This window comes from Chiloscyllium plagiosum, unplaced genomic scaffold (genome assembly GCF_037043375.1).
Source record: "Chiloscyllium plagiosum isolate Xiang-an unplaced genomic scaffold, Cpla_swu_hap1 HiC_scaffold_14, whole genome shotgun sequence".
Classification (NCBI taxonomy): Eukaryota; Metazoa; Chordata; class Chondrichthyes; order Orectolobiformes; family Hemiscylliidae; genus Chiloscyllium; species Chiloscyllium plagiosum.
In genome coordinates, this window is record NW_028270152.1 from 1,369,719 (window position 1) to 1,384,095 (window position 14,377).

General features: G+C 43.9%; 1 protein-coding gene across 2 annotated transcripts in view; it reads right to left on the reverse strand.

Moving 5' to 3' along the window:
• Nucleotides 1-5,614: 5,614 nt before the first annotated feature.
• LOC122559116 (hyaluronidase-Ba-like) overlaps nt 5,615-14,377 on the reverse strand; it is a 36,772-nt gene continuing 28,009 nt past the window's right edge. For both annotated transcript variants that reach the window (XM_043708433.2, XM_043708432.2), the window contains exons 3-4: nt 13,937-14,026; nt 5,615-6,533 (exon numbers count right to left, since the gene is read on the reverse strand). In XM_043708433.2, coding sequence (XP_043564368.2) covers nt 6,138-6,533; nt 13,937-14,026 — 486 coding nt within the window. In that variant the 3' untranslated portion in view covers nt 5,615-6,137. The remainder of the gene's footprint in view (nt 6,534-13,936; nt 14,027-14,377) is intronic.

Here is a 14,377-nt window from a genome sequence, read left to right on the forward strand (position 1 = left end):
TGATTGACATCACATCCACAAACATTTACCCCCTACACCACCAACACAGAGTAATAGAAATGTGCTCTATCTACAAGATTCACTGCAGAAATTCACCAAAGCACCTTAGACTGCACCTTCCAAACCCACGACCATTTCCATCTAGAAGGACAAGAGCAGCAGATACACGGGAACACCACGCCCTGCAAGTTCTCCTCCAAGCCAAAAATCACACAACACTAGGTTATAGTCCAACAGGTTTAATTGGAAGCACGCTAGCTTTCGGAGCGACTCTCCTTCATCAGGTGGTAGTGGAGGGATCAATCCTAACACACAGAATTTATAGCAAAAATTTACAGTGTGATGTAACTGAAGTTATACATGGAAAAATTGATTGTCTGTTAAGCCTTTCATCTGTTAGAATACAGTGATAGTTTCACTTCTTTCATGTGTAAATCACAAAACCTTCTTTTTTAAAAGTTGCATTCTCGGGTTAGCTGTTAACAATGGTGATAGCTAGACAATATGTTGAAGGTGTTGGCCGCCTCGGAACACTTCAACCCCAGGGCACCAATGTGGACTTCAACAGTTTCCTCATTTCCCCTTCCCCCACCTCACCCTAGTTCCAAACTTCCAGCTCAGCACTGTCTCCATGACTTGTCTGCACTTGTCCTACCTGCCTATCTCCTTTCCCCCTATCCACTCCACCTCTCCTCCCTGACTGATCACCTTCATCCCCTCCCCCACTCACCCATTATACTCTATGCTACTTTCTCCCTACCCCCACCCTCCTCTAGCTTATCTCTCCACGCTTCAGGCTCACTGCCTTTATTCCTGATGAAGGGCTTTTGCCCAAAACGTCGATTTCGCTGTTCCTTCGATGCTGCCTGAACTGCTCTGCTCTTCCTGAACCACTAATCCAGAATCTGGTTTCCAGCATCTGCAGTCATTGTTTTTACCCTGTGTTCTCTGTCCATGCCATGATGCCTAGATTGATACTAATCTAATAAGTGAGATAATGGAGTTTTACATAAATTCATGCAGTTTTTGAGCTCAGAGTTCCACATGAATGTATGCAGTTTTAGAGCAAAGTTCAATTTAACTCTGCAAGTACAAATTCACCCCACAAAATAAATGTGTGCATGTAGGTCTTTGTCTGTCTGTGTGTGTGTGTGTCTGTCTGGGTTGGGGGTTGTGAGTGTGAGAAAGTGCATGTGTGTGTGTGTGTAGTGAGTGCAGAGTGTCTTAAGTCTGTGAGGGGGTGCATGCGTGAGTGTGGGAGTGTGTGTGTCTATAAGGGTGTGTGTGGGTGTCTGTGTGCGCGTCTGTGTGTATGTGTGTCCGTGTGTATGTGTGTATAGGAGCGCCTGTGTGTGTGTGAGAGTATGTGTGTGTAGGAGTATCTGTGTGTGTGTGTGTGTGTGTGCATAGTGCAATGGTGGTCACCTGTAATGTGACATGAACCCAAGGTCCCGGTTGAGGCCCTCCCTATGGGTACCGAACTTAGCTATTAGCCTCTGCTCAGCCACTTTTCTCTGCTGCCTGACCCGAAGTCCACCTTGGAGGATGGTCACCCGAAGGTCCGAGGCTGAATGTCCTGGACCACTGAAGTGTTCCCCAACTGGGAGGGAACCCTCCTGTCTGTTGATTGTTGTGCGGTGCCCATTCATCCGTTGTCGTAGCCTTTGCTCGGTTTCCCCAATGTCACCATGCCTCTGGGCATCCTTGCCTGCAACGTATAAGATAGACAACATTGGCTGAGTCACATGAGTACCTGCCATGAACAAGGTGGGAGGTGTCCCCACGCGTAATGGTGGTATCTATGTCCACACTCTGACATGTCTTGCAGCGCCTACCGTGACAGGGTTGCAAGACGTGTCAGAGTGTGGACATAGATACCACCATTACGCGTGGGGACACCTCCCACCTTGTACATGGCAGGTACTCATGTGACTCAGCCAACATTGTCTATCTTATACGTTGCAGGCAGGGATGCCCAGAGGCATGGTGACATTGGGGAAACCGAGCAAAGGCTACGACAACGGATGAATGGGCACCGCACAACAATCAACAGACAGGAGGGTTCCCTCCCAGTTGGGGAACACTTCAGTGGTCCAGGACATTCAGCCTCGGACCTTCGGGTGACCATCCTCCAAGGTGCTCTTCGGGACAGGCAGCAGAGAAAAGTGGCCGAGCAGAGGCTGATAGGTAAGTTCGGTACCCATAGGGAGGGACTCAACCGGGACCTTGGGTTCATGTCACATTACAGGTGACCACCATTGCCCTATACATACACACAGATACTCCTACACACACACACTCTCACACACACACAGGCACTCCTATACACACATACACACGGACACACATACACACAGACGCGCACACAGACACCCACACACACCCTTATAGACACACATACTCCCACACACACACATGCACCCCCTCACAGACGTAAGACACTCTGCACTCACTACACACACACATACACTTTCTCACACTCACAACCCCCAACCCAGACAGACACACACACACAGACAAAGACCCACATGCACACATATATTTTGTGGGGTGAATTTGTACTTGCAGAGTTACATTGAACTTTGCTCAAAAACTGCATACATTCATGTGGAACTCTGAGCTCAGAAACTGCATGAATTTATGTAAAACTCCGTTAAGTCACTTTTTAGATCAGTATCAATCTAAACATCATGGCATAGACAGAGAACACAGGGGGCCAACACCTTCAACGTATTGTCTAGCTATCACCATTGTTAACAGCTAACCCGAGAATGCAACTTTAAAAAAAAGGGTTTGTGATTTACACATGAAAGAAGTGAAACTATCACTGTATTCTAAAAGATGAAAGGCTTAACAGACAATCAATTTTTCCATGTATAATTCAGTTACATCACACTGTAAAGTTTTGCTATAAATTCTGTGTGTTAGGATTGAGCCCTCTATTACCACCTGATGAAAGAGCGTCGCTCCGAAAGCTAGTGTGCTTCCAATTAAACCTGTTGGACTATAACCTGGTGTGATTTTTAACTTTATACACCCCAGTCCAACAACGGCATCTCCAAGTCCTCAAAGCCACATTAACTTGGAGATATATCGTCGTTCCTTTCATATAACTGAGTCAAAATCCTGGAATTCCCTCCCTAAGGACATTGTGGCTCTATCTACAGCTGATGGATTGCAGTGGTTCAGGAAGGTAGCTCACCACCACCTTCTCCAGGGCAACTAAGGATGGGCAGGAAATGCTGCCTCAGCTGGTGATGCTCACGTCCCAATAATGAAAAAATAAAACCTCCGGGACAGGTACAGCACAGGGTTAAATACTGAGTAAAGTTCTCTCTACCAGTGTCTCCATGAGATGCTCCCAGGGCAGGGCGAGTAGTGCCCAACCCTCACTATATCCATGATCTCTGTGATTTCAGGGTCTGTTCTCCCCACCCACCATGCCCTCTGGATTTGGGAGATATTGTTAGTCAGAGTGGGAGGTCTTGTTTTGACCAACCTCTTTTGGTCAGTAACTCAGTGCCATGAAAGATTCTTGGATCAGATCTCTGCTTGAACAGAGGGAATAAAGTTCCAAAGGAGGAAGTGAAGAGAACTTTTGTTTAAGTAGGAATGATTCTGATTTGTTCAGGATTGTATCAGAGATACTGGAGATTAAACACACATTGAAACCTCTCCAGCAGTGACGTATCTAACTTCAATATTTCCTGACTCTATAAGACACTGCCTAAAGGGTTTGAATGTTGCTGCACTAACACTTTACAGATGCCATGGTGGTAGCTACCAGTGTCAGTGCTCAGATGCTGTGGAATCTATCAAGGAGTTATTCCTCCACAGTGGCTGTCACTATCCTGTCCTCAACTGCCAGCTGCAGACTCAGACAGGGGACCACCAGCAGCTGGGCTCCTCTTGTCCCATCCAGCACAGTCTCTCTCACTCCTAAACTGATCATCTAGCTCTAGTTCTTCCCCACAAGGAGAAGCTTCTGCCCTGTCCACCCTTTCCAGTTCCCTTCAGGATTTTAGATGTTTCAATGTCATTACATCACATTCTTCTGAATTCCAATGATTTACAGACCCGGCCTGTCTGACATTTCCCTTCATCCCAGGAATAAGTCAAGGGAACCTACTCTGAACAATTTCTAAAACAAGGGGACCAATGTTCTCCAGATGTTGGCTTCTCTTTAGGAGAAAGAGTACAGCCACAATGGGCTGAACAGCCTCCTTCTTTGATGGGGTCTCACTAACCCGCCCGTACAGCTGTAATAAAACGTTCCAGTTTTTATATTCCATTCCCCTTTGAATACTCATCGACATTATCTTTGCCTTCCCAAAAGCCACTCCTCATTAAATGTATTTCAAGGTCAGTTTATGTTGCTCTCCTTGGTCATGTTCATGACCCTTACCATTGACTTGTGAGCTCATTCATAATTTAACTGATGTGACATTCGATGTGACTTGCAATGATTAATAATACTACAATGCTTTATCTGATCCACATTGTACACTATATTCACCATTACCACCAACTGGTAATTTTGGATGTAGGTTTGCTCGCTGAGCTGGAAGGTTCATTTTCAGATGTTTCATCACCATTCTAAGTAACATCATCAGTGACGGAGCACTGCTGGTGTTTCCTGCTTTCTTGCACGGTATTTTGTAAATGACATTAGTTTTGCTTGTTGTCTGCATAGGGTCTTTCAAGTTCATTAGCTGCTGTTTTAGTGTATTGGTGGGTTTGTGGGCTACTATGATGCCAAGGGGTCTGAGTAGTCTGGCAGTCATTGTTACAAGAACTGTAACAAACACTACATTGGACAAATAGGCAGAAAACTAGCCACCAGGATAAATGAACATCAACTGGCCACAAAACAACATGACCCTCTCTCACTAGTATCCTTACATCCAGATAAGGAAGGACACCACTTCGACTGGGACAACACATCCATCCTAGGGCAAGCCAAACAGAGACATGATGAAAATTCCTAGAAGCATGGCATTCCACCTGGAACTCTATTAAATAACACATTGACTTGGACCCCATTTACCATCCCCTGAGAAAAAGAACAGGGAATGACATCACCATAGGAAATGACATCACCACAGGAAAAGACATTACCAACCCAAGGAAACCCAAACATATAAATAGAAAGCAGGAAACACCAACAGTGATCCATCTGGCGGCTCACTGAAGATGTTACCTAGTATGGTGACGAAACGTCTAAAAATGAACCTTCCAGCTCAGCAAGGAAACCTACATCCAGAACCTCAACCTGAGCTACAAATCTTTTCAAAATTTGCCAACTGGTAACTCTGTAACTAACTGCCAAGCACCAACTGATCTCTACAATTCATTGACAATTTTTATCCTGGAATTCATCTCAGGTCACAGGTCTCTCTCTATTACTTCGTCCAAACTTTAAACTTTTTTTTCAAAAAAACATACACAGCCTTAATCATTGCTGTCAACACCAGCAATTTAAAGACAGATTCTGAAAGTGTGGCACTGGAAAAGCATAGCTGGTCAGGCAGCACCTGAGGAGCAGGAGAGTCAATGTTTCAGGCATAAATCCTTCATCAGGTAGGGCTTATGCCCGAAACGTCAACTCTCCTGCTCCTCAGATGCTGCTAGACCTGCTGTGATTTTCCAGTGCCACAGGTTTCAACTCTGAACTCCATATCCGCAGTCCTCACTTTCTCCTCAAAGACAGATTTTGTCAATTTGCTTTCTAATCCCATTTCATCAGGTAAAGAGCCAAAACCTGCGTCAGTTTATAACCTGATGTGGTCATAACTCCACATTTGCAGGATATAGCAATCACCTTCAATTGGCCACGCGTGTGTGTGTGTGTTTTGTGTGAGAGAGAGGGACAACATGAGTGTGAGTGCGTGTGCCTGATTATGCATCTGAATGAATGATTGCGAATGGATGCTTGTGTGAGAGTCGGAATGAATTTGTATGAGTGAATTTGAGTGTGAGAGTGTATTCTGGGTAATGAGTGTGGACATGTGTATGACTGAGACTGAGTCTGCGATTCAGTGTGTGTATTAATGAGTGTGAGAATATGCTGACGCACACAGACACGCACAGTCCACCATACCATGTGAGTTGAACTTCATTGTATAAGGATAGACATATCAGGAGAAGAACCATATTATCAGTGATGACAGAGCAGCGATGAAAAGGGAGCTGTCTAACCGACAATCTGAGCCAGTGCTTTTTGACTGATTGCAGTATTTCCCACTCCAGCCCTTGTAGCATTGACAGGCAAATTTTGATTTCAATCGGCGCTTGTCCATGAAACTTAATCTGCCTTTGGTGTAGACCCTGAACGTGCTGCGATCAGTCCTTGCGACAATCTTAAAGGATCTTTTATTCAGGTGGAGGTAAATGTTTTCCTGAGGATGCTTGCGGTAACATCGGCCATGTTTGCTGCATAGATACTGGCCGCAGGTCTGGGCAGCCATAGTGACATTTACAACATAGGGTCCCAGGGTATTCTTGATGTAATCCTTCACATGCTGACAATTTACCTGCACAGGCACAGAGAGAGAGGGAGAGGCAGAGAAATTGGAAGGTTTAATCGGTGAAGCCAAGGCACCAGTAACCATAGTAACATTAGCATAAGGAGGAGACCATTCAGTCCCTCAAACAAGATCCACTTTGGGCAAGTTGAAGTTATTCCTAGCTCATAACCCGATTTCAATAGCTCCCTGTACTAAAACATTCATGGTTTTAATAAATCACAGAATCATTAGGAGACTATCTGGACAATCCTGACTGCACTGGCTTGCCAAATAAACATTTCACTGAGTGCTATAGCTCCACCTCCTCCTGGTAATCCTGCACATTGCTCATTTATGTAACACTCTCATTCCTGTTTGAATGTTTCAATTGAATCTGTCTCTGCCACACTTTGCTTTCTTAGCTGCCAACTGAACCTGTCCGTTAACTTGAAGAAAATCTTGAACTAGAACTCTTAAGTCCCTTCATGTTTTGGATTTCAAAGCCTTTCCACATTTAAAAAATAGTTTACACCTGTATTCTTCCCACTGAACTGCATAATCTCATTCTTTCTCACATTGTATTCCATCTGCCACATCTTTGCCAATTCTCTTAGCCTGTCCAAATCCTTCTGCAGACTCACCTCTTCCTCAACACTACCTGTCCCTCCATTTATCTTTGTGTTACTGCTAACTTACCAACAATGCCCTCAATTCCTTCACCCAGATCGTTAATGTATAACGTGAATAGTTGTGGCCCCAACACTGACCCCTACAGAATTGCTACCATCCTGAAAAAGACCCCTTTATGCCCACTCTCTGCCAGTCAGCCAAGCCTGTATCCATGGCAGTATCTTGCGCTTAATACCACGGAGTCATACTTTTGTAGCAGCCTCTTGTGTCATACCTTGTTAAAGGCTTTCTGGAAATCCAAATAAATCATGTCCACCTTCTCTCCTTTGTCTAACTTGCTCGTTACCCCCTCAAAAAATTCTAACAGATTTGTCAGGCATTATGTCCCTTTGACAAAGCAGTGTTGAGAAAGTGCAGCAGGCCAGGCAGCATCTGCTTCTTGGATGCTGCCTGGCCTGCTGCGCTTTTCCAGCACCACACTTTTCAACTCTGGTCTCCAGCATCTGCAGTCCTCACTTTCTCAAAGCAGTGTTGACTCCACACGTTTTAGCCAGGAAGACCTAAAGAAAGAGTTACGAAGAGCCAGGAGGGGACATGAGAAGTCCTTGGCAAACAGAGTCAAGGAAAACCCTAAAGATTTCTATAAATATATCAGGAATAAAAGAATGGCAAGAGTAAGATTAGGGCCAATCAAGGACAGTAGTGGGAAGTTGTGAGTGGAGTCAGTGGAGATAGGGGAAGCGTTAAATGAATATTTTGCGTCAGTATTCACACTGGAAAAAGACAATGTTGTCAAGGAGAACACTGAGATACAGGCGACTAGACTAGATAGGATCGAGGTTCACAAGGAGGAGGTGTTAGCAATTCTGGAAAGTGTGAAAATAGAGAAGTCCCCTCGACTGGATGGGATTTATCCTAGGATTCATTAGAAGCCAGGGAGGAGGTTGCAGAGCCTTATGTTGTTATTGTCTACAGGAATAGTGCCAGAAGACTGGAGGATGGCAAATGTTGTCCCTTGTTCAAGAAGGGGAGTAGAGACAACCCTGGAAATTATAGACCAGTGAGCCTTACTTCGGTTTTGAGTGAAGTGTTGGAAATGGTTATAAGAGATAGGATTTATAGTCATCTAGAAAGGAATAAGTTGATTAGGGATAGTCAACACGGTTTTGTGAAGGGAGGTCATGCCCCACAAACCTTATTGAGTTCTTTGAGAAGGTGACCAAACAGGTGGATAAGGGTAAAGTAGTTGATGTGTTGTATATGGATTTCAGTAAAGCAATCGATAAGGTTCTCCATGGTAGGCTATTGTACAAAATACAGAGGCATGGAATTGAGAGTGACTTAGTGGTTTGGATCAGAAATTGGCTAGCTGAAAGAAGACAGAGGGTTGTGGTTGGTGGGAAATGTTCATTCTGGAGTTCAGTTACTCGTGGTGTATCACAAGGATCTGTTTTGGGTCCACTGCTGTTTGTCATTTTTATAAACGACCTGGATGAGGGCGTAGAAGGATGGGTTAGTAAATTTGCGAATGACACTGAGGTTGGTGGAGTTGTGGATAGTGCAGAAGGATGTTGTAGGTTGCAAAGGGACATAGATAAGCTGCAGAGCTGGGCTGAGAGGTGGCAAATGGAGTTTAATGCAGAAAAGTGTGAGGTGATTCACTTTGGAAGGAGCAACAAGAATGCAGAGTACTGGGCTAATGGTAAGATTCTTGGTCGTGCAGATAAGCAGAGAGATCTCGGTATCCATGTACAGTACATAGATCCCTGAAAGTTGCCACCCAGGTTGATAGGGTTGTTAAGAAGGCATATGGTGTGTTAGCTTTTAGTCGTAGAGGGATTGCGTTTCAGAACTATGAGGTCAGCTATAGCTGTACAGAACTCTGGTGCGGCCACACTTGGAGTATTGTGTACAGTTCTGGTCACTGCATTATAGGAAGGATGTGGAAGTTTTGGAAAGGGTTCAGAGGAGATTTACTAGAATGTTGTCTGGTATGGAGGGAAGGTTTACGAAGAAAGGCTGAGGGACTTGAGGCTGTTTTCGTTGGAAAGAAGATGTTTGTGAGGTGACTTAATTGAGGCATATAAGACATTCAGAGGATTAGATAGGGTGGACAGTAAGAGCCTTTTTCCGCAGATGGTGCTGTCTAGCACGAGGGGGCATAGCTTTAAATTGAGGGGTAATAGATGTAGGATAGATGTCAGAGGTAGTTTCTTTACTCAGAGGTTGGTAGGGGCATGGAATGCCCTGCCTGCAACAGTAGTAGACGCTGCAAGTTTAAGGGCTTTTAAATGGTCAGTGGATAAACATATGGACAAAAATGGAATAGTGTAGGTTAGATAGGCTTCTGATTGTTTTCACAGGTCAGCGTAACATCGAGGGCCGAAGGGCCTAAACAGCGCTGTAATGTTCTATGTACTATGTTAATTGGGGGTGTTTGACAGTATGAACCTTTTCCCGCGTATTGAGTCGGGTATTACAAGGGGGCATAGCTTTAAATTAAGGGGGGGTAGATATAGGACTGATGTTAGGGGTAGGTTCTTCACTCAGCGAGTCGTTAGTTCATGGAATGCCCTGCCAGTAACAGTGGTGGACTCTCCCTCTTTATGGGCATTTAAGAGGGCATTGGATAGGTATATGGAGGATAGTGGGTTAGTGTAGTTTAGGTGGGCTTGGATCGGCGCAACATCGAGGGCCCAAGGGCCTGTACTGCGCTGTAATCTTCTATGTTCTATGTTCTATGTTCTAGATTAGCCATTTTGCAGTCCTTTAGGACCGTCCCTGACTCGAGAGATTCATGAAAGATCAACACTAATGCCTCTGCAATCTCCTCAGCTATCTACGTCAGAATGCTGGGATAAAGTCCATCTGGTCCAGGAATTTTATCCACCTTCAGACATTTCAACTTCCCCAATAATAGATCATTATGTCATAGAGGTCTACAGCATAGTAAGAATGCCTTTTGACCCATCATCTCCATGCTGATCAAAAACAATCACCAAACTATTCTAACCCCATTTTCTAAAACTTAGCCCATAGCATTCTTTGCCTTGGCATCACAAGTGTTCAACTAAATACTTCTTCAATGTTCTGAGGGATTCTGCCTCTCCCACTCTTACAGGCAGTGAGTTCCATATTCCCACAATCCTCTGGGTGAAAAGGTTTTTCCTCACACCCCACTAAATCTCTTGCCCCTTACTTTCTCAGCTTTCCAGATCTATCCTCAGATCTGAAGTGTCTCATCCCTGGAACTATTCTTGTCAGCCTCTCCTCCACTTCCTTCCAAAAGAGCAACACCTTTAACTGGACTCCAGCTGAGTCTAAGATGTTTTCCCAATCAGCCAGTTCAGAGATTTTATTACATATCTCTGGAGCAGGTGAGACTTGACATGGAGCCTCCTGGCTCAGAGATAGGAACTGTATCACTACATCACTCTGTACTTGTGTCTTATACAAGTTCAAAATAACTTCCTTGCTCCTGTACTTTGTACCGCTATTAATGAAGCTTACAATATTGTATGCTTTGTTAACCATTCTCTCAACCTCTCCTTTCACCTGTAATAAATAGTGCACACATATTCCTAGATCCTTCTGTTCCTACACTTCCTTTAATGTTGTTCCCATTTTTTAATATTCTTTTTCCATGTACTAAAATGAATCCTACAGCAAGTGACTGACTTCCTGACTCCCCATAGCCCGTCCACCATTTACAAGGCACAAGTCAGGAGTGTGCCTGGATGGCTGCAGCTCCAATAACATTCAAGAAGCTCAACATCATCTCGGATAAAGCAGCCGGTTTGATTGACACCACATCCAGAAGCAATCATTCCCTCCACCACTGACACTCAGTGGCAGCAGTGTTTATACAATACACTGCAGAGATTCACCAAGGCTCCTGAGACAGCACCTTCCAAGTCCTTGACTACTTCCAACTAGAAGGACAATGGCAGCAGAGACATGGGAACACCACCCCCTGCAAGTTTCTCTCCAAGCCAATCATCATCTTGACTTGGAAATATATCACCATTCCTTCAGTGTCAAAGTGTCAGTACTGAGGGAGTGTTACACTATCAAAGGGTTCAGTTCTGAGGGAGTGCCACATAGTCAAAGGGTCAGTGCTGAGGGACTGTGGTATTGTCAATGGTTCTGAAACAGATAATGTTGGAGATTATGTATAGGATTAGATTATTCTGGGTGGTTAATCAAAACTTTTAACGTAAGAGCCCAATGGAGACAAATTTGTCATGCCTGAACCCTGGTAGTCTTAGTAATTATGTTTAGCAGCCAATACAAATTGTACCTATTGCTATCATGCAATAAACTCTACCTTTTATTTGAAACAAGTGTCTCTTCTTGTTAAGCTCACTGGTGGCTCATTCATTTCCATTGATAACCAAACAGGCCCATTTGATCCAGTCTGGAGAAGCTGATGGGTGGATCCCAACTGGTTGGCTGGTCACATTTGGCTCCATGAAATGAAAGGTGATTAATATATTATGTCTGGGTTTAGGTTTTAACTAGAGGCTAATGGATGTGGGTCAGTTCTGTGGAGGTACTTCTTAAGCAGATCAGGAAGTCATTAGGACAATGATCTAAGTGCATTATTTCCAAGAAACTGTGTGACTGCACTCAAGTACTGTATAACACTTTAGTTAGACCACACTTAGAGTATTCTGTGCAGTTCTGGTTGTCACACTATTGGAAGTGTGTGAAGGCTTTGGCAAGGGTGAAAAAGAGGTTTACCAGGATGTTGTGTGTATTGGAGTGTATTAGCTATAAGGAGAGGTTGGACAAACTTGGATTGTTTTCACTAGAGCATGGAGGCTGATAGGTGATCTGATAAAATAATGAGGGACATGGATAGGGTGAACAGTCAGTCTTTTTTTCCCCAGGTGGAAATGTCAACTACTAGAGGGTATCGGTTTTAAGGTGAGATGGTAAAAGTTTAAAGGAGATGTGTGAGGCAAGTGTTTTTACACAAAGTGTACTGGACACCTGGAATGTGCTGTTGGGGAGGTAGTAGAAGCAGATACAATCACAATGTTGAAGATACTTAGACCGAGACATGAACAGGTGGGGAACAGAGGGATACATGTGAGGTGGGGTAGTTTAGACTAACATCATGGTCAGCACAGACATGGTGGTCTGAAGGGCCTGTTCCTGTGCTGTACTGTTTAATGTTCTATGTTCCAAGTGTCTGTGACAATCCTGTTGTCTAAGGCGACTAATTGAGTCTACAGAAAGCCATTAAATTTTACTTTGATTTCAGAGTAAATTGTTCAATGTCACTTTAGAAGGACCAGGAGTTCAGTTCAGAAGAGTGGATAGTTTCTGCTCACGGGAGTATTACATTTCAATTCAGTGGAACCATTTGCCCTTTTGCCAAAGTGTCCAAAGAAAAGAAGCTGCAAAGAATCAGGTCAGTAATAATTAAGGAGTTGAGATAGGAGTAAAATTTCTCTGGAATTGAGCTTCTGTGAAAAGGTAGTAATGGGAAACAGGTTGAAGCTTTGTACTGCTTTTTTTTTGCAGAAAAAAGACGTCTTTTCAAAGATATTTGTTTGCACTCATTAGGATATTTTGCAAAAAAATTGTTTTTCTTGTAAAAGGTCCTGATGAGTGTAAGATGAAAAGTTTCAACAAAACATCTTTTTTTCAGTGATATCCAAGTTTTGCTGTTTGCATTCAGAACTTACTGATTAGTTTGCATTTATAGAGCTTGTTTTTTTAAAATTTTATTTCTTAAAGTACATCTACCTCATATGAATATGCTGCAATGGCTAACTACCATGTTAACCAACTGTAAACATTACATATTTGATCTGGCAAGCCAGATTTCTTTCTCCGATCTGACCCATTCAGTATGACAATCAGTAAATTATAAAATCCCTACAGTGTGGGAAGGAGTCATTCAGCCCATCGGGTTTGTACTGACTGTCCAAAGAGTATCCCTCCAGGACTACCCCTATCCTATCCAATGGGGCGGCATGGTGGCTCAGTGGTTAGCACTGCTGCCTCACAGCGCCAGAGACCTGGGTTCAATTCCCGTCTCAGGTAACTGTTTGTGTGGAGTTTGCACATTCTCCCTGTGTCTGTGTGGGTTTCCTCCGGGTGCTCCAGTTTCCTCCCACAGTCCAAAGATGTGCAGTTTAGATGAATTGACCATGCTAAATTGCCCGTAGTATTAGGTGCATTAGTCAGGGGTGAACGTAGGGGATTGGGTCTGGGTGGGTTGCTGTTCGGAGGGTCGGTGTGGACTGGTTGGGCCGAAGGGCCTGTTTCCACACTGTAGTGAATCTAATTTATCCTTGTAACCCTGCATTTTCCATTGCTAATACACCTAGCCTGCATACCTTTTGACTGTGGGAGTAAACTAGAGCACCTGGCAGAAACTCACACAGACACAGGAAGAACATGCAAACTCCACACATAAAGTCATCTGAGGGCGGACTCAAACCTGGGTCCCTGGCACTGTCGGGCAGCAGTACTAACAGGATTGGGACACACACAGCATATGTGATATATATCACAGCGTTACATCCCAATGTTGGCCTCCTGTTGCTTCAACATAATTCACAGACTTATTCCTGATTCACTAACCAATGGAAACAAGCTTTCATTATTTACCTTTCAAAACCTTTCACAATCCTGGAGAATTTTTACTGATTGCAACAAACAGCAGGTGTCCCTCTCCCAGCTCCTCTCACTAGTGGGTTTCACACTGGCAAATAGATATTTACAGTTCAATGAAGAGCCACTGTTGGTGAATGTTAACATGAAACAGCATGGTTCTGCCTTACCTTGGTGCGAGAAAATTCAATACTTCCCCACAGAATGACTCCACTTGCTCCCAGGGCTGCACTTTCCCCAATACTGTACATTAAATCTATCTGAAACACAAAGGGAGGCAATGAATATGTATTTGATTCTAGCTACCTCACTTCAAAGGGAGGGACTTGTGAGGTAACAGCCATTTCTGTGCCTCCTACTGGACTGGTTTAATGATTTTATACACACAGATTTACAAACGTGTCCTTCCTCAGCTTGGACTTTATTAATCAACAAACTTTGCTATGGACAAAACCTCGAGATACCCATTGAAGGAGAGCAGTGCAAATCACCCAAATTAAAGTAAGACCTTTGGTAAATGCAGGTGGTAGTTCAAAAAAATACTACATTTGATGCCCTTTGTGAGGCTGGGAGTTTACTGAGCTGTGATTCAAATTTTCAATTGTTTTCTG